General features: G+C 32.7%; 2 protein-coding genes across 3 annotated transcripts in view; one reads left to right on the forward strand and one right to left on the reverse strand.

Annotated features, from left to right (window-relative positions):
• LOC130894161 (insulin receptor-like) overlaps positions 1-8806 on the forward strand; it is a 192126-nt gene extending 183320 nt beyond the window's left edge. Inside the window, exons 7-10 of the mRNA XM_057800779.1 lie at positions 802-2354; positions 2505-2668; positions 4703-4943; positions 5001-8806. Coding sequence (XP_057656762.1) covers positions 802-2354; positions 2505-2668; positions 4703-4942 — 1957 coding nt within the window. The 3' untranslated portion in view covers position 4943; positions 5001-8806. The remainder of the gene's footprint in view (positions 1-801; positions 2355-2504; positions 2669-4702; positions 4944-5000) is intronic.
• A 2969-nt stretch (positions 8807-11775) lies between these two features.
• On the reverse strand, positions 11776-17209 carry LOC130894163 (uncharacterized). 2 transcript variants are annotated; one of them, XM_057800782.1, is made up of 3 exons: positions 17105-17209; positions 16877-16982; positions 11776-11948 (listed from the first exon to the last, which is right to left on the reverse strand). In XM_057800782.1, exons 1-3 carry the CDS (start codon positions 17168-17170, stop codon positions 11791-11793), a joined length of 330 nt encoding a protein of 109 aa, XP_057656765.1. In that variant the 5' UTR covers positions 17171-17209; the 3' UTR covers positions 11776-11790. The 2 variants fall into 2 exon arrangements, with proteins under 2 accessions (XP_057656765.1, XP_057656764.1); XM_057800781.1 differs by lacking the exon at positions 11776-11948 and adding an exon at positions 12314-12554.
• Between the last annotated feature and the right edge of the window lie 2154 nt (positions 17210-19363).

Genomic DNA, 19363 nt, shown 5'->3' on the forward strand with positions numbered 1-19363 from the left:
CACTTTCCTCTAAAAATAGAAAAAAAAAAATTTCGAGAGCTGATTAAACATTATTTTTCATGTGAACAAATAATTGAAACCGAGGAAAAATTACTACAAGTGTCCATCCAATAGAATAATTTGTGGTTCTTTGCTTCTAAAAGTGGCCATATGAATACTAGCTAGTATTTTACTTTAACCAAATGCTGCTATTGCTTAATATTGATTAAAAGATGGCTCGCTTTGAAAATTCAAACAATATTTGGATACCTTCTAATGTAATCCAAGGGAAGCATTCAGTTGAAACAATGGACTTCATCCAAGGAACGTGTTCCTAAGAAAGCAAAAACTGTTTTTCGGCCAATAAGGCGACATGTTACTGATTCAAATGGTGTAATCTTAATTAATTATGAAGAAATAGGAAACACGATAACTAACCAATATTAAGCTGTTTGGCTGATGTAAAAAACAACCGCATTCGTTCTCTATTGTTCCAGAAAAAGTAGCAGAACTGCGTTAAGACAAATTGTCTCAGCTACCATATTCTCTCGCTCTGATAACTTTGTATAAATAAAAATTGGTTTGGTAAGAAACGAATTAAGGAGGACTAAGTTTTCATTTAGAATTAAAGTAATACCAAAACCACAAGGTTTTTAAAGGTTGGAAGTGTTGGAAGATGTATAACTTAATGAAGATAAGAGACCGCCCAAATTCGGTTACAAACATTAGAAAAATACAGGTTTTTTTCTTGTGAAAAGAAGAATCACTGTAATGAGATTTTAATGTATGAAAATCATTTTATAATTATTGTATTTTTTTCAGCACAAAAGGAGGAAAAGTGGATGACGACGAAACTGAAAGCTCCTTCCGAATAAACGGGAAAGGATTTGACAGGACCAATTCAATCAAACTCCAAGATGATAATTGCTCTTGCGCTGTACCGAAAGGAAAAGAAAGTAATATCGATTACACAATTATTACAACTGATCGTTTATGTCATACTTTAGCAAATTTTGGGATGCAGGCATGTAAAAATGTACAGTACTATTCTGATGATAGTTATCCGGTCAAAGAAAAAATAGAAAAAAGAAACAGCAACAATCAACATAAAAAAATAATTCCTGCCAATGAGACGATGTTCAATGTAACACATCTCCGTCCATTCACTTTATACATTTTTTACTTTTCGGCTTGTAATTATCCCATAGAACAACACCGTTGCAGCGGAGTATTACAAAGATTTGCAAGAACTAAGAAAAAACCAAATGCGGATGATGTTGAAGATTTAACTGTAGAACGTGTAACTGAATCTTCTGTAAAAATATCTTGGGTAGCACCAAAACACCCAAATTCTCACATAGTAGCTTACCATGTTAGTTTAACTACATCGGATTCTACAATAATAAATAGCGAATGTATACCAGTAAACGCATCCCAGAAAAATTGGCGACAGTTTTCAGTAACTTATGTTTTATTATCAGGAGGGTACACAGTTTCGGTGAAGGCGGAATCGTTGGCCGGGCTATCTGATAGAAGTAAATCACAAGCATTCGAAGTTGATTCTGTTAACAATCATGTTCTTTTAATGGCAGTTACTATTACTTGCGTTATTTGTTTTGCCGCAACAATCACGCTTTATTTATGTTTTAAAAAATTCAAAAGTTCTCAGTTACAACGTTTAATAATACAACCGAATCCCGAATATGAAGTATTTACATCCTATGTACCAGACGAATGGGAGATGAAGTCAGAAGATATTGAAATACTCCACCTTTTAGGTCACGGAACATTTGGTACGGTTTATCAAGGAATAATTAAAAGAAATAATTATCCTTGCGCAGTTAAAACTGTCAATGAAAATTTAAGTCCTACAGAAAAACATAAATTCTTAACCGAGGCTTCTGCCATGAAAAGTTTCAACGGTTGTCACCATGTAGTTAAATTGTTGGGAGTGGTATCTACTAGGGATCCTCCTTTAGTTGTTATGGAATTGATGGAGAGAGGCGACTTAAAAACTTGGTTGAGGGAAACTCGAGATTCGTCTCAAAATTTAACCTCAAACGAAATATACCGTATGGCTGTGGAAATAGCGGACGGTATGGCATATCTCGCTGCTAAAAAATTCCTTCACAGAGATTTAGCTGCTAGAAACTGTATGGTAGCTGCTGATCGTACCGTGAAAATAGGAGATTTCGGTATGGCTAGGGATATTTATGAGACTGATTATTATAGAAAAGAAACCAAAGGTCTGTTACCTGTTCGATGGATGGCACCAGAAAGTTTAGCAGACGGAGTTTTCACTACAGATTCTGATGTATGGAGTTATGGAATAGTGTTATGGGAGATAGCAACATTAGGCGAACAGCCCTACCAGGGTAAGCAGTAACGCATTTAATCAAAGAATTTTTTGTTCTCCTGTATTATTTGATCGCTACTTGAGTATAACCTAACCCGAAAGGATCGGCTTCACGATCCATGGCGTAGACGAGTTCGTAACAATATTAATTCTAAGACATAATTTTTAGGTTTGTCTAATGAACAAGTATTACAATTTGTGATATCCAGAGGTCGCCTAACTCGTCCACAAGAATGCTCCGATTTACTTTATGATATCATGAGGAGTTGTTGGTCATGGCGACCCAGTGATCGACCTTCTTTCTGGGACATTGTAGAACTCCTAGAAGACAAAGTAAGTAATATTTTTGTTATATTTTGATTTCATACACATTTTCATGCAATTCAGTAATTCTCTTTCCAAGGATGCTTTCTTGATAATGCGACTTATCAAAGAGAGAAAGAGATAGAGAAATGCTTTATTATATAATAAGGAAGGAAGAATCAGAATTTTCAATCTTTTAAAGAAGTCCCTGCAGTGAGCTCTGCTCTTTTACAGTTTGGGTATTAGCCCAGAAGGAAAGGGCTTATCGAAAATGCGACTCAATAAGGGCATAATAAACTATTAAGTTCAGTTCTTTGGAAACAGATTTCAGCGCAAAACTCCATTTCAAGAAATCGTCCACAACAAGCACTAGGAATTTTACAGATTCAACGACGTCATTGGTGGTGTTATTCAATGAAATAGGCTCCAATGTTTTTTATATGATAAAACTTTAGCTGTAGATACGTTGAGGCACACAAGATTAGAATCACACAATGCTTTGAGGGTGATTAGGTTACTAGAAATGATGTAACAACTCTACTGAAGAGAAGAGAGATTTACCTCAAAATAATAAAAGTAATCGAAGACCCGAACACCAATAATTACACATATATCAGAACAAAAAGAAATAAAAATGGTATGTTATGCTGATGACGCAGTGATCATCTTAGAAGACGCACTTAAAAAAGATACTGTATAGGTTTGCACAAATAGCGAAAACTTTTAACATGCAAATATCCCTGAAGAAAACCAAATCTTTCACAGTATCTATTACATTATGTGGCCACAAGGAAAATGATGAAATAAGGGAGATATGTGACATCCAGGATGTAATGAGATGGGCGAGAAATCGGCAAAGGAAGAAAAACCGAATACTTCCCGACCACCTGGACGACGACCTACAAGATGATTGTGGAATTGTTTTGAATTCTATTGCCACGGTTGGTTATGAAAGCAATACGACTGGTGGGGCAAAAAATTGGATAGAAATTCATTTCAGTGCTTCAGTGCTTCCTCTGGTAATGAATAGTTAAAACCTTCGGTGTATTAAAAGTTAAGCGAGTGATTGATCTTTTATAGGCAGCAAAACGCCCAGTAAAAAACAAGAGCTTCCTCAAGGGCTAGATTCAAAGTGGGAAGTGTCATTATGCAAGATCAATTGGTCGGTGCTGCTAATTTACATCTATTTACCGTATTTACCGGTGATTTGACGTTTAGGAAGTTTCTCTTAAATTTATCGATGAAAATAGCAATGAATGTGACCGTTCAAGGAAAAGCAAAAGGTCCGAAAGAGGGTATATAATGGGCAAATGGTGAGAATGGTAACAACTAGGGACCATACTTCAAGGATTGATTTAGACATTTAACGACAAAGTTTTACTACTGACGTGGACAGGCCTGGTAAAGATGCAATTAGAGAGATCTTTTAGTCATTTATCTGAGATGTCTTGCTCTGTAGTAACATTATTTGGTGTGTGGCTGCAAGTAAGCCAGGTGAAGTTGCTGGTGGAATCGATTTAAGGTTGTAAAGATTCATCGTCATCGTTGAGGGCCGGTAGTTTTTCTGTAGGCAAGTAAATGCAACGGAATCGAGACCGAAATCGTTTATAAAGCGACCAAAGTCTCATATATGGTCATTCTAGGAGGACTAATTTTAAGCAGGGGGTAGTGCAACAAGGCTAGATCTTATTCTTTTTTCTCTGTAACCTCATAATTTTCTATATAAAGAACGTGGCAGAATTTTCTATTGATTCGTTTTAGCTACGAAAACCGCGTTCAGTAAGTGAGAACGGGGCTTATACAAGTGAAGTTATAAACTTTGATTACTGAAATAAACAATTTAAAGTCAAGTGTAGGTATCACAATATTTTATAAACTATATTATATCTATAATATATCATTGATCCCAGAACAAAACTTAGAGATTAAAACAAATGTTGTGACACTTTGCTTTACACGAGAGACAATATATACAGTACTTACTCTCAATGTAACATAAATTGGCAAAAAATTATGAATTAATTACTAAATATCAAATTTATTCAATACTGTTAATTTATTTAGGTATCAGAAGACTTTAAATTAGTATCATTTGTGCATAGTCGTGAAGCATCTTTATACAGTCGCCAAAGAGTGGAAAATCCTCCGGCTTTATGTGTAGAGCCCAGAGAAGATCTTCTTTGTCATTATAATGCTGATGATGAAGAAGTTAGTTTACATGTTGGACGCGTTCCTAGACGACCCAGTTACCTACAAACTTCTTTGAACCAAAGGAGATTTTCACCGACTGGTGAATTTTACTGAGGTAGGCAGATATTCAAATTGTTATACCAGATTCGTTTCTCATTTTTTTTTCTTCCAGGAATATTCTTCATATTTGATGAAGGACAAACCATCATATCTTACAAATATAAGCCATGTGTTCCGTATATTAACTCAATGTGATATCTAAATGTTAGTCATTAAAAATTACCTAATTGTAATAAATAATAAGGACGTTGTTAATGGAATTAAATTCAAAACTATTTTTTATAAATGTGTCAAATATTGTTGTAGGTATGAAATAGTTCCTTTTAAAACAAGAAACTTTATGAAATAGTGAATAACATATCATAAAATTTCAAAAGTAATCAATATCATACTATATTTTGAAAAAAATATTTTGCAGATTATATAAATTATAATTTTGCTATATAACTGATATAAGTACAAGAACCGCTAGTGTTATACAAAATCAAAGTTCAGTTAAATTTATAATGTTGATACCAAAGCATCCTTCTTAGTCGTTCGCTCCATTTAAAGCATCGTCATTTCAAGTACTTCCATTCCTTCTGTTCTTCGGCCAATTGAAATTCTAGGCTGATGGTTTTGCATGCTAGACTTATGTTTAGAATGAATTGATTTACTCTCATTCCAATTTTCTACTCCGGAAAGCAATTTTATTATATCTGTATCCTTACGGTCTAGCACTCCGATCCAAACATAGAAGCTAAAAACAAGAAACTCTGTTGAATCTCATTATAGTTTTGAGGAGTATTTGTGGCGTTTCCATACTATAGTTAGTTTGGATATCGAGCTTTTCCTCTTTATCTGTTCAATGGATCAATACTGTGGAGCTTAATTAAATGAAAAGGACTTCTGCGTTAATTAATAAACTTGTTACGTCACTTCTTATATAACTTTGGAAATCCATCCAAATATTCCATCACTGGTTTTCTTCACTTTCTGTATAATGTTGACCAATTTTAGGTCTGATAATACAATTAGAGACGTATCATCAGCAAACCTTAGTAACTGATATCTTGATGCCATATAGACAGTTACTTCTCCTTGCTAATAATCAAGTTCCTTTATCATCATCCACTAGCTATTGATGTTGAAGATTAATGTACTGAATATTCATCCCTGTCTTATTCCCTGAAGGGATTAATTCTAATTCTTGTGACTGTGTTGTTGTATCAAGGCATGTACAAACGAGAAAAATTAGATCTAATCCTAAGAACCAGTCATATTATTTTCAAGTCAATTAACTATTATAAAAATTGTATCAAAAGAAAATGGGATTTAAGACATATTATTTAGGAAATACATGATTTTATTTATGCTAGGGGGTAGTAATGCTAAAATTCTCTATATTTTTTATACTTTAATAGCCCAACAAAATAACGTGACTTGTTACCCTAATAACAACCAATTTATAAAGCCGCTACCACACGATGTGTCCAATGCTTCTAACATTGGACACTGGTATGATTGGACGCATCGTGTAGTTGTAGTGCGCATATCATTTTACGAAAAGTTTGTTTCCAACTTTGGCATTGGAACGTTGGGCATGGAAAATCGATTTATTTTACTCGCATCAAAGAAGTACCCAATATTGGAATGAAGTAGGATCGAACACTTGTGGTACAGCTACACACACTTCTTGTTCTGTTGCGCGTGAATGCTACGTGTTTTGTATGAAAAACCAAAGCTTCCATTATCATCCAGTTTATTTTAAGATAATTTATATCTGTTTTATGCTGTTTATCTATTTTTTGCTACGTTTTTATTTCTATAAGTAAATTTAGGTATCGTTCCAGCCTTCGTCCAATGTTCAGCCAACATTGGACGCATTGTGTAGTTGCAGTACTGCATCCAGCCTTCCTTCCAATGTTTAGGCGTACGTTAAAACGCGAATTTTGGTGCAAACGTTGAAAGCCTCGTATAGAACCGGCTTTATACAAGATAGTATCGATATAAGTCATAATAATTGAATGTTAGAAGCTTATGATCATTTCAAAAAATTCAAACTTGATTCGTAGAACTAATCAGGGTTTTCTGATGAATGAATCAATTCAGTTTGTGTATGTACTTATTTCCGTAGAGCTTTTTGATATTTTTACATTACGTTGAGTATTATTAAAATTATTAAAATGTTCATAGAAAAATAAAAATACTGCGTTGATATTTCTGGAAAACGGAGGGAACATTTACTTTTGTTATCTTCTATATACACATGTATTTACAAAACAATTAAGAAATTATAAAGACACGGCATACTTAACAAAGTTTTTAAAATACTGAAACCTCAGTACCACCACTACACCAACACTCACAATTACTCTGTCTGACGAGCGTTTCGATAGGTAATAGGTTTCGACAATACATGATTTCCCGGTCCGTCCTTATTTCAAATGAGCTATGTGCTCTTTAAGCCGGACAATCATGGATCTCTTAGTCTGCCCAATATACTTTCCGTCACAATCACCAGAGCTAATTTCATCTATACCACTCTTTTCCAAATTTGGTATTTTGTCCTTAGGATTGCACAACAATTGTTTTAATGTATTGTTGGATTTATAAACCAATTCCAAACCCACACCCAAACAAGGAAAATTTGCTTTGATACCTTTCAATCCTCTTTATACAAAAGGATTGGAAGGAATATTTAGCAGATTGTGTTTCAAATTGGTTTATAAATTCAACAATGTATTAAAACAATTGTTGGGCAATCTTAAGGATAATATACCAAATTTGGAAGAGTGGTATATATGAAATTATAACCGATCACGGTTATAATATATTAATAATGTGAAATTGTTAAAAAATTTATTCAATAATAAATTGTTGGATGCATTCGAAACCATTGAAATTGCTAAATGTGAGAGTAGCTTAAGTAGGGACAAAGGACCAATTCCTTACAGCCCAGTTTAGTAGTCAAGGAATGAATGTGAAGATTCCGTCAAGGAGTTTTTTCCCGCTGGAATTAATTTTCGCGGGAGAAGGTTATTGGTGGGAAAATTTAGTATAAAACAGATAAGTCAAGTCATTTTTATTTTTTAGTTTTAGTTTATCTTCAGTCTCTGTACTCGCGTCAGACAATGTAATCGTGAGTGTTGGTGTAGTGGTGGTGTAGCCTCAAGGGTTGAAATATTTGGTAATTTTCCGGATAAACGGGAATCCATATAACTAATAGCAAAATAATTAAGTTTCCACTGTAAATGTAAATTAAGTCGGTGTAGTTATAACCAGGCTATAAATAACACAACCCCTTTAAATGCTACAGAATATTACTCCCGCTTTCATGTTGTTCTTGCGTTAATATTTAACTTATTATGCACATTACACTAAACTTATTTACTACTATTTACTACTACTAAATTGATTTCGTGCAGTGATGTAAGTAATTAGAGATAAATATAAATTCGCCTTAGAATGTGCTAAAGTTCATTTTAAAATTTTTTCTTAGTATTCCAACTCTTATTTTTCTCGTATAACGTATTATACCAACTATGTACCTGTCGTTTACTATAAGATTTGTATGTACAACCAAAATAAACTAATTAATTCCTACCTATTGTATAGTGTATATTTAGATATAGAGTTTTTATTTTTTTAAGATACATTGAATTTAAAAACAATAAAAAAATAATTTTCACAGTAATGTTCTGTGACTATTTTATATTATGTAATTTGGAAAATATATTTATTACTAATACTAAATATTTACCAAGTAAAGTTCATATTTCTTTTTTCGAGAAGATAATTAATCAAATTTCCAAAAATTTCTTATGGATATTGTTAGTGATTAGTTCGGATAAAAAGGAAGGGACCAAAGTAAAATAAACATGTTAATTGTGCTGTTTCAGATGTATGTAATAAAAACTATTTGTTTTTCATTTCAAATTTATTATCTTCATACCTTGTAATTGATTCCTTAAAATATGTTACCGTTAAACTATATACTTGTAATGCAGTTATTTCATAGAATACCTAGTTATTCTATGAAATAACTAATCGTGTCCGTTAATATGTTCTTGATTTGACACTTTAACCAGTTATTACATGAAATAACTGATCGAGTCCGTTAATATGTTATTAATTTGTCACTTTAACTTAGTTATTCCATGAAATAACTGATCGTGTCCGTTAATATGATATTAATTTGACACTTTAGCTTAGTTATTCCATGAAATAACTGATCGTGATGCTATTAATTTGACACTTTAACTAGTTATTCTATGAAATAACTTGGTATTCTATAAATTAACTAATGATCAGTTTTTCTTTTAATGTCTTTATTGATTTTAGAGTATAGTATTTTACTTCTTTCTTTGTTGTCGTTGATGTAATCATTAATAAGGGTTTTTTCAATATCTAGATTAAAAGGATCATCAGAGTTTAAATGATCATTAATTATGTCTATAGGTTTTCTTTTTGTCGTTGAGTGTATTGAATGGTTATAAGCCATAAGGCATTTTTAAATTAATTGGTGTTTTGAGGGATCTAGTTTTTCAACTGAACCTTGAGATTGGGGATGATCCGGACGAGAAAAATGAATTTTAATTTCATGCATATTCAAATCTAGCATTACAGAATTTTTAAATTCGGTTCCATTGTATGTGAATATTTGTTCGGGAATGCCATGAAGAGTCTCGTTGCTGTTTGGGTTTGATTCATCATAATTGCTACGGGGTTCCTTTCATTTTTGCTATGTTGCCAAATTTCGTAATTATTTATATAAGTTTGTATTGAATTTTTCATGTAAGGCTAAGTATTTGTCTTTAAGTCTCATGTAGGTTTCGTCTATCCCTCTGCGGTTTATCTTACCTTCATGATAAGTTTATATAATTTCCTTTACGTCGCTTTCGTTTGTACACATTTTAAATTTTATAAAAAAATATTTAAAATATTTTTGCAAGATTACTAGAAATTTTTCAAATATGTTGAGGTTATCGAAATGATTATAATAAGTGCTGTCTGGATTGATGTAGTTTTTTATGAGGCGAATTCCATCTGATTCAAAATTGATATCAGAGATTTGAGTAATTGGACTGAGTGGACTGCAGCCAGTGAACCACTGAAGCGTCCAAAGGCACAAGAATAAGCTGGGAAGGTTATGGTTTCAGTATTTTGAAATGCGCATGCAATATTGTTCATCAACTACCTCCAAAAGAGAGAGACAATCAATAACGAATACTACATAGAGTTATTGAATCGTTTAAATGGAAAAATCAAGGAAAACGGCCTCATCTGTCGAAGAAAACACTGTATTACCAAGACTATGCACCGATTTACAAGTTGATGGCAACGATAGTTAAATTGAACGAGTTACACTTCGAATTGCTTCCTCATCTTCCAGATCTGGCCTCTTAGTGATTACTGGCTATTCGCTGATCTCAAAAAATGCTCGTTGGGGAGAAATTCAGCTCAAATGAAGAAGCAGTTGCTGGTACTGAAGCCTATTTTGAGGCAAAAGACAAATCCTACTATAAGCACGACATTTAGAAGTTAGAGAAGCGTTGGAATGATTGTATTGCTTCATAGACGAATGAAATCGATATTTGGCCAAAAATATATATTTTTCTTAGTTAGTCACGCCAAAAATGTAGGAATCTAATTGTAATTAGAATATAGGAATATCTGGATATCGTATGGAAACACATAAAATATTGAATTTATCATATAATCACTTTTAGATTAATGATATTATGGACAGAAATTTATAAAATTTAATCCAATTTATAAGTATAATAAGTGCTAAATAAGCATAAAGTTAATATTATAGCTAGAGATAGCGATATATATGGGCATATTCAAGTAGGCCCGAGCTGCTCATCAGAAAGAACAACGGTATACTCCATATATCTCCACTCTATTCTGATTGGTTCGCCGTGATGTCGAAGTTTTCATTGATGGGAAAAGCAAAGGATGATAATAGCAAGTTTCGATTTTAATAGCGAGTAGAGAGTGGTAAACGGATGCACTTTTTTTTATTTTCTAATAGTACAATTCTACTTATACGCAAATAATAGAAAAAGCCTCTTTAGAGATGATTGCCCATCTGCTTTCATTCATTGTCATCAGGTAATTTTGTTCCAATCCTGTCTATTACGGCATCGCTCGTTTGGAATTTGGTTCTATTCGCTCCGTTCTTAATATCCTCATCAGTCGTCTTACATAGTCAATTTCTGTAACGAGATTTCGTTTTATATCCATATGGAATTGAGATAACGAATTACTCTTTATTCAACATAAACTACAGCTCATCATCAGCTCAAGGTAAACAGTATACCTCCACTATATGAATAACTATTCTATCACTTCTGAGGTTCCAGCACCTAAGAACTACCTCCACATATATATTAAATAAAAATGGCGATAGGTTGCACCCTGGCCTTTAAGCTTTGTTACAATTAGAGGCAAATTTTCTACTTTCGTGTTATTTTTATAAAGCTCTACGAGGTCTTCATTTACATCAATAATTACCAAACCTTTCCATAATTCCAGAATCAGTAGTTGTAGAGCAAACATATTGTCAACACATGATCTATCCGATGCGAATCATTTTATGGTCATCATTATTAGCTGATAATTTATGAAAGAGGATTTTGCCCATTGAACAGTTGGTGCTCTGTTTATATTTCTTTTTGAATATAGATTCTAATTGAGAATACTTTCATCCTTTTGGTACCTTATTACTTTTATTATCATTAATCACAATTTAGATTCATACAATACAAATTCACACAAAATTTCTCTGGTTATTTAATCTACGTGAGTGCTTCTTCCATAAACTTTTGCAAATTGATGGTGATGTACATATGAAAATAAAAAAGGCTGATAATATAAATTGAAATTTTATTGATTTGTTTCATAAAAATATATATTTATCCAAACAAATAACTAGCAGCGGTTTCAATGATTTTCTCTACAAGGAATTTCATAATTATCCTACCAACTCTTTTGAAAAAACCAAGGGTTTCATTATTTTCTTCTTCAGCTGCATCTCTCTTCATAACAACTTTTTCCGTTAATTCCGGATCGTCTAGAAAGATATTTTGTAAACAAACAAATTATTAGTTTAAGGAAAAGAAGAGAGATATAAAAAAACAATTCTGATAACCAAAAATCGTGATAATAAACTTTTATATAAAAATATGCTCATAAAAAAAATGAAAATTATATTGCAAAAAGATAAGGAAAACCTTATACAAACAAATATCGCTTGTGTATCCCACAAAATGAACTACTGGGATTGACCGGAAGTTAATTATGGCCAGCAAAAAATATACCTTTGATCTGAAATTAAAACCAAGTGGGTTAGGTGAGGATTTAATTTTTTATACGAGGTATATAATTTCGGAAAAAATGTTAACTTAAGCCTGAGATTACGAATAAATAAACATGTAATTTAGGAAAAGAAATAAGATTTTATTTGTACATATTACAATACATCATAGTGAATATTGATTTTAGTTATCTGAATTGACCCATTTAAGGAATCTCTGCAGTAGATCGACAATGAACTTAGCTGCTCTATCAAAGAAACCATCTTTAGGAGGAACATCTTCTACATCTTCAGATTGATCGATGTCCATTTCTGGTACTTCAGATTGTCTCTTTTGTCTGGTTAAGGGGCCATGTCCTTCATCTAAAAAAGTAGTCGCTTGATTTATCAAGAATTGGATTACTGAGATACTATTTAAACTAACATAATTAAATAATTTTTATAAAATAAATAGCTCTATGGAGTATACTGAGTGTATTGGGGGGAAAACATTTTTAAGCGCAAAGTTCAACGGATCTACTGCGTAATAAAAACATATTCTCGATAGCTTTTCATGTAATGTATAACTTTTATGTATAATATCACATTTTTCAATTAAAAAGTGACATATATCATACAAATACACAATCTATACAAGTTTGTTTAGTATTTATTTGGTAGCCATCAATAGTGAAGGTTTTTAGTGAAAATTGTTGATATAGAAAAAAATGCTGCTCATCATTATGTGATAAAATACTTTTATTTGAAAGGCATTAGGCCAACCAATATAAAAGCTGAAGTAGATTCTACCATGAAAGAGCCAGTTTCTTCGTTATCAACTGTAAAGTATTGGGTAGCAGAGTTAAAACGAGGTCGTGCGACCTGCGAAAACCAGTGGTCGACCACATGAGGTGGCGACTCCAGAAATGTTCAAGAAAATTCACAAAGCGGCACTAAATGATCCTTGACTGAAAATGCGCGAGCTAGCAGACGTAGTAGACATTTTAAAAAGTGCAGTACATCGCACATTAACTGAAAATTTGGACAACTGTGCGCAAAATGGTTGATGCGTTTGCTCACAATACAAATAAAAACAGTGTCATGACTATATTTCCATCGAGTGTTTGGCAATGTTTCAAAGAAATAAAAACGAATTTTTGTGCACTTTCGTAACCCTAGATGAAACGTGAGTCCAAAATTTTACAACCAATATAAAAAAATAATCAAAACAATAAACTGAAAAGGCAAAGAAGTCAAAGACCGTTCCGATTTTTTGAAATACGCGTGGGATCATTTTCTATGACTTTTGTCGATAAAGCACCATCTCGAATCACCCTATTTTTCTGGTTTTCCGAATTTAATTGTGGTCGCACTTTTTTACAGGTTGAATTTCGTGAAGCTCGTCCAAAATTAGCTATTCGTATATTGCAAGATCGTCATGATTGACATATCCTAAGATTGAGACATACTTGGGCATTGGTTTCACTCGTATATATTTAATATTGCATGAAAATTTGACTATCAATAAGATTTGTTCGCGTTGGATACCGCATAATATCGCTCTAAATTTATACAATACAGACAGACATTCAGCTCCCCACTCCGCCTCATTTCAAAAGATTTGAGGATGCCGGGGACAGCCTCACATGCAGAATGGAATAAAAGAAATAACGAAGTTGTCGATATTTACTTATAGCACGTCATTCCAAGCAATTTTAACTTGGTGAATATCCTTCGCCAGAGTTTCTGGAGAACTGCAGTCAATTTCAAGAAAAAAAATTCATTTATATGGTGTCTTGCTGACAAGAGACTTACTCACAATGGTAGTAACAGCTGGTTGTTGCCTTTGTACAGCCATCATGCGCACCTATGTAGAACCACTTTTGTCGCGTGATAAAATATTGGTCTCCAATTGCTGCCATTCTTTGAGTTAGCTCAAGCATTGACGATTCTAATCCGTAGTTGAAGGAAGCACTACTCTTGAATGGTATGAAATGAGAGCAAGTTGCCTGGAACGCTTATTTTGACACTAGTTGTTATGCCACTTGATTTTTTTAGTGCTCCTTTGACAAACTCTCTGAGATGTTCAATGTCAAAAACAAGATCAAGAAATTCTCCTATCTTGGCATAACACTTCTAGTGCCACGAGAATAAGACTCAATATTTATTAAACAATATCAGTATTTATCAATTCACTGCCTCATATTGAAAAAATCGATTTTTCTTTACCTCTTACTTATACAGAAAAGTAAATAAAGCTATCAAATATATGTTTTTACAATGAGGTGTAAAATAATGATCCTCTTCTTCTATTAATGACAGCAAGAGAATTGATTCAATCGTATTGTTTATTATACTTCTCACAAACAAATTTTCATGTCTGAAACATTTTGATAATAGTTTATATTCAAATGTATCTATGGTACAACTTATAAATGAGTTAGGTACATACTTAGGCTAAAGAAGAGTCACCTACATAGTGATTGGACAAACCCTTTTAAACCTACAATCTCAAATCTTTTGTAAAACGATAGAGTAGATAGATCATATGATAAGACGTACGTCTTAAAGTTTATCCATCACCTGGCAGTTAGTAGACATATAGAGAGGAGATATCAATGTTCTAAGTCGACTAATTATTGAATTTAGTCCAACCTGAGACATAAGAAAACGGCCATTTATGCTTCAGAGGTGTTTGAAATCATCACACTAGATAGTAAAACGCTCATCTGAGGTGAAAAGTATAAATAGAACTGGAATCTGTTTTACTCAATGCTATGAACTAGCAGAAAATGATACCATGCCAATAATCACCAGAAAAGGTAATCCACAGGGCACCAACATCGTTAATGAGTAGTAGGGAACAAATTGAAACAAACAAGGGGGGGGATTTAAAGTAACTATAAACGACGTCATTCAGTATTTAGGATTGAGACTGAATCCAAAGATAAGTGAAATCATTTCAATACGGAAAATCAAATGCATAGGAAACACAAATAACAGTTATTGTATCTGTGAAATAATAGCAAGCAAAGAAGGATCAGTGCCGGATTGAACTAGTAGCAAGAGTAGCAACTGCTACGGAAAAATCCACCTATTTCTGTATACGTGTAATTTTTTGAGTGAAACTGTTCTTACTAATACAATCCATGTTAGATACTTAGTAATCAACCGTTTCTTTGGCATAGAACACTAAATTTTATACGGTAAATGCGTAAGGTACACATCGTTGAAGTCTTACTTTGTTAAAGGTAGTGCAAAGGCACTTTTACGTGGTTTCACTACTATCAAGTAAGTTGTAGATACCATTTCCAATAATATAGATTACACGGCTGAGTGTCGTAATCAAGCTTCATTTCAAAGATGAATAAGTTTTAAAGGGTAATAATAACAATTACGTGGAATGAAAACATAGAACGCGTGCAAGCGACAAGTGCTTCGTTTCGATAAGGAATACACCCTTTTTAATTCACTACATGGATGTGTCCAAAGAATGCGATCTATATTTTCAAATATTGATTGATTATACCATTTTTCCGAAAATCTTCCTGAACTGCTTGAGGAAAAATCACTAAATAGAACATGTGGTTCATGAACAATTTAGTCAGATCTAAAAGTAAAAATTAGATGCGAATCATCTCAACCGTTGAATTGGTCCAGGGGATCAATACATTGGCCCAAATGACTTCTAGTTCTAGGGTAATCTGGAATTAGTAGTTTACCACACCGATACTTGATATTAACAATGTGATGAATTGTATTAAATCATTAATACTATAAGAAATACACCTCAATATTTGAACGCGTTCAGCAATCGATTAAACGTACACATGATTTATATATTATAACGCCGTATGGCTATTTTTTAACAATTAAAATAAGATGAATCGCATTTTTCATCTTTATTATTTTCCACTCTCAATAATAAATGAGATAAAGAATAAAACTCCTGATGTAACTATTGGTTTCAGAAGAAAAAACTTAAGTGTGTTATACCACCAGGCATTTTTAATAACATGTTTATTTTCTAAGACTAAATTTCAAAAAAAAAATATAAATAATCACGGAAGGGTTGTAAATTTAACCCCTTTATAATGCAATACAAATGTGTACGGGCGATTGCACGGAATCCAAAAATTCTTTTATCCACTTTTTGAGAACAAAAAAATCTGAACAGGGTCTAGAGACTTATCATGATTTTGTATGGGCAATTACCTTCTGAATTTTGTCGTTTAAAATTTACTGTATCTTAAGGAAGTTTTCGAGGAGTGGTAGGCTAAAACTATGACAATAGAAACATCTGTTTAAAAAAAATTCCATGAATCAGCTAAAGATTATATATTGAATAAATTAAAATAGGGTTTTTTAGTAAACTTTCCCAAAACTAAGTATTTGGTCACGGAATGTTCAGCGGAACTGAATAAAGTCATTGGTAACAGAAATTTAAAAAATTAATATTCATGGTATTAATACAACAACCTATAAAATATACCAGAATATTTTGAAATTATCAGTAACAAAGAAAAATCAAAATACTATGACACCTGTATTTTCTTGAAAGCAATTGAATGTGGATTGATTGAGTCCAATAGACTAGAACTACTTTGTTAAGTTTACCAATCGACACTGTTAATTTTGAATAATAAACAAAATGAATAAAAGAACAAAAGATCAGAAAACAAAATTGATGATCGGGGTAAACTTACCTATCAAACCCGAATGCTGCAAAGCTGATAAAAATTGTTTATCGTGTGACAAAAACTCAACCACACTTTTTTCGAGATCTTCATCATTTTTTATAGCTCGTGGAGCCTACGAAAAAATGAAAAATTCGAATATATTTAATTTCTATATTATCGAGATGGGAACAGCAAATTCAATTAATCTTAATTAAAATCAATTTATCTTCTATAAAATTATTGTTACGGACTTACCCCCAAAACAGCGCCAAGTGTTGTCGCTCCCAAACACAGAAAAAATAAATTATTTGTTACCTTCATTACAAAAATCACTATCCTCCTTTCGATAGAAGATCTAAATTGAACTTCAAATTAATTAAAATTATTCATTTATACTCAATTACTAGGCAGTGTCAGTGGCGCACCATGAATCGTTTTTTATCAACATAATTAATTTAAAATGGATTTGATTTTTTCAAGATATCCTGTTTTTAACTTATAAATCAGTGCTTTCCAAAGTCATTTTCTCCAAACCAATGAATCCAATATAAGATTTTATAACCTCAATTCCCCGGCAGGAGACTTCCTCAGGAAGTGGTATTCGGCCTCAGTTTATTCTGATTATTATCCAATAGACACTTATTGAGAATTTTTGTACTAGTTTTCATATTATTATGATCTGATCTCAATTTTATTCCCCAACGAATCACTTCTGTTTTCATATTTGTGAAAGTGGGCTACTTGTGGCTATCAATAGAAGAAAAATTCTGTTAAAACAAAAACATTAATATCAAAGATTTTTGAAGGTTAGGTTTCAACAGAATGGCAAAAAAAAACTCAAATATTTGTCTTATTTGTGTTCAAGTTTTCTCATACTCCTCCAAAAATAGTTGTCGTCAATGAATTCAAATGGACATTGACGTTATTTTAAAGATCTTTTTGATAGCATAATCACATCATCTGGAAAAAGATGAAAGTCGTTGATGATAAGTCTGAATTAGCATCGTTATAAATTAGCTATGTTCCTTGCGGATCTTTTATATTGCTCATGAAGTTTCCCACAGTGCATCCCTGCTTTCTGCAGTTATGGTACCATAGCGTTTCTTACAACCCCATTATCGTTTCTTTCTTCAAAAGCTACCGAAAAGCTAAGCTTCAGTTATTAGTTTTTCATGTCTCCTGAAGTGGAAGATTACTTAGTGCCTGATCCTATAGATTAATATTTGAGTAGCTACCCATGCATCTAAGTTTAGCGACTGAACCTACTACAAGATCTATAAAGAGGTAACAGCAAGAAAAACTGAACACTGAAACCAATCTGTTGAGAGTTAGTATGAACTAGGAGGATTTATATTCTGAGCCAAGAATATGAATCTTTTCATCCAACTGCCTTCACATCCAGCTTAATACACTGCTCTAATGGTGAGAAATTTTATCCCCGGATAGAGAAGGAGACGATGTTGTGATAGGTTTTTTGGCTATTCAATGTGGCTACATACAGTGAATAAGAAAACACAATCAAAACAATTAAGTTTTGAAGATTTACTATGCCACAGTCTTATACAAAAAGTTTATTGATCTAGCTCAAGACATCGTTGGATATATTCTAAATGTACCTTCAGGATTGCTTGTTCCAGAACTACTAGGATATCGTGGTGAAGTATGGTCTACTTCGAGAAATCACTATCAGAGTCATGCAATCCGTATTGCTAATATATTTTCATGAAATGTACCACGATTCAAGAGGTCAGAACTAATTAGACGTCCAGTTCTTAATCCGGAAATATTTAATACATTATGGTGTAGGTATCTAGCTAAACAATCTATATGATGGGCTTATATATAAAAGTATATGGAAAACTTGGTACTGGCGGTTATCAAATACATGATGCAAAAAAGCAATAGATGGGAACCTCTCATAAAAACAGAATTTCCGAAGATATCATAACAAGATCTTTGAATTGACTTGAATATGATTCATGGTACTTCTGTTATAACTTAAATATATACGTACAAAATATGGCATTATAGAAAATATCACAGCCGATATCAGAAGTCAATACATGGAACTAAGTTCAAACTTCTGAAGAATATGGAATTTTACCCATTTAGAGGAACCTGAAAAAAGCAACCGATCTGTATAAAATTTTATTAACATCAAGCTCCACTCCAATACAAATAAGATTCAGATCGTGAAAGTTGTGAATGAGAGAAAACTTGAGGGGATTTATGCAACTTAATCAATCAAGTACACGAATTATGAGTGAATGGGAATAATAGAAGAAAATTGTACACACTAATATAAGGCTATTCATGAAACAGGTAGGGAAGAGAAAGTTAATAAATGAACAACAAAGAAAATGCACAATATAGGAAATTTTTAGATCCTATTAAAATTTGGATATACCGGAAGAAACTGAACTACCAATAACAATGAACTATGATCTTTAGAAGAATTAGAAGGGGAAACTAGACCAAATTCAAGGAAATACTAGTGCTTTGAAGCTAATAGAG

This window comes from Diorhabda carinulata, chromosome 5, assembly GCF_026250575.1.
Source record: "Diorhabda carinulata isolate Delta chromosome 5, icDioCari1.1, whole genome shotgun sequence".
Taxonomy (NCBI): Eukaryota; Metazoa; Arthropoda; class Insecta; order Coleoptera; family Chrysomelidae; genus Diorhabda; species Diorhabda carinulata.

Excerpts from the sequence above, each read along its gene's own strand:
- LOC130894163 (XM_057800781.1), bottom strand. The coding sequence starts at position 17,170 with ATGAAGGTAACAAATAATTTATTTTTTCTGTGTTTGGGAGCGACAACA. Across the intron at positions 16,983-17,104 it reads CACTTGGCGCTGTTTTGGGG|GCTCCACGAGCTATAAAAAA; the intron begins GTAAGTCCGTAA and ends ATTTTTTCGTAG. Across the intron at positions 12,555-16,876 it reads GCAGCATTCGGGTTTGATAG|ATGAAGGACATGGCCCCTTA; the intron begins GTAAGTTTACCC and ends CTACTTTTTTAG.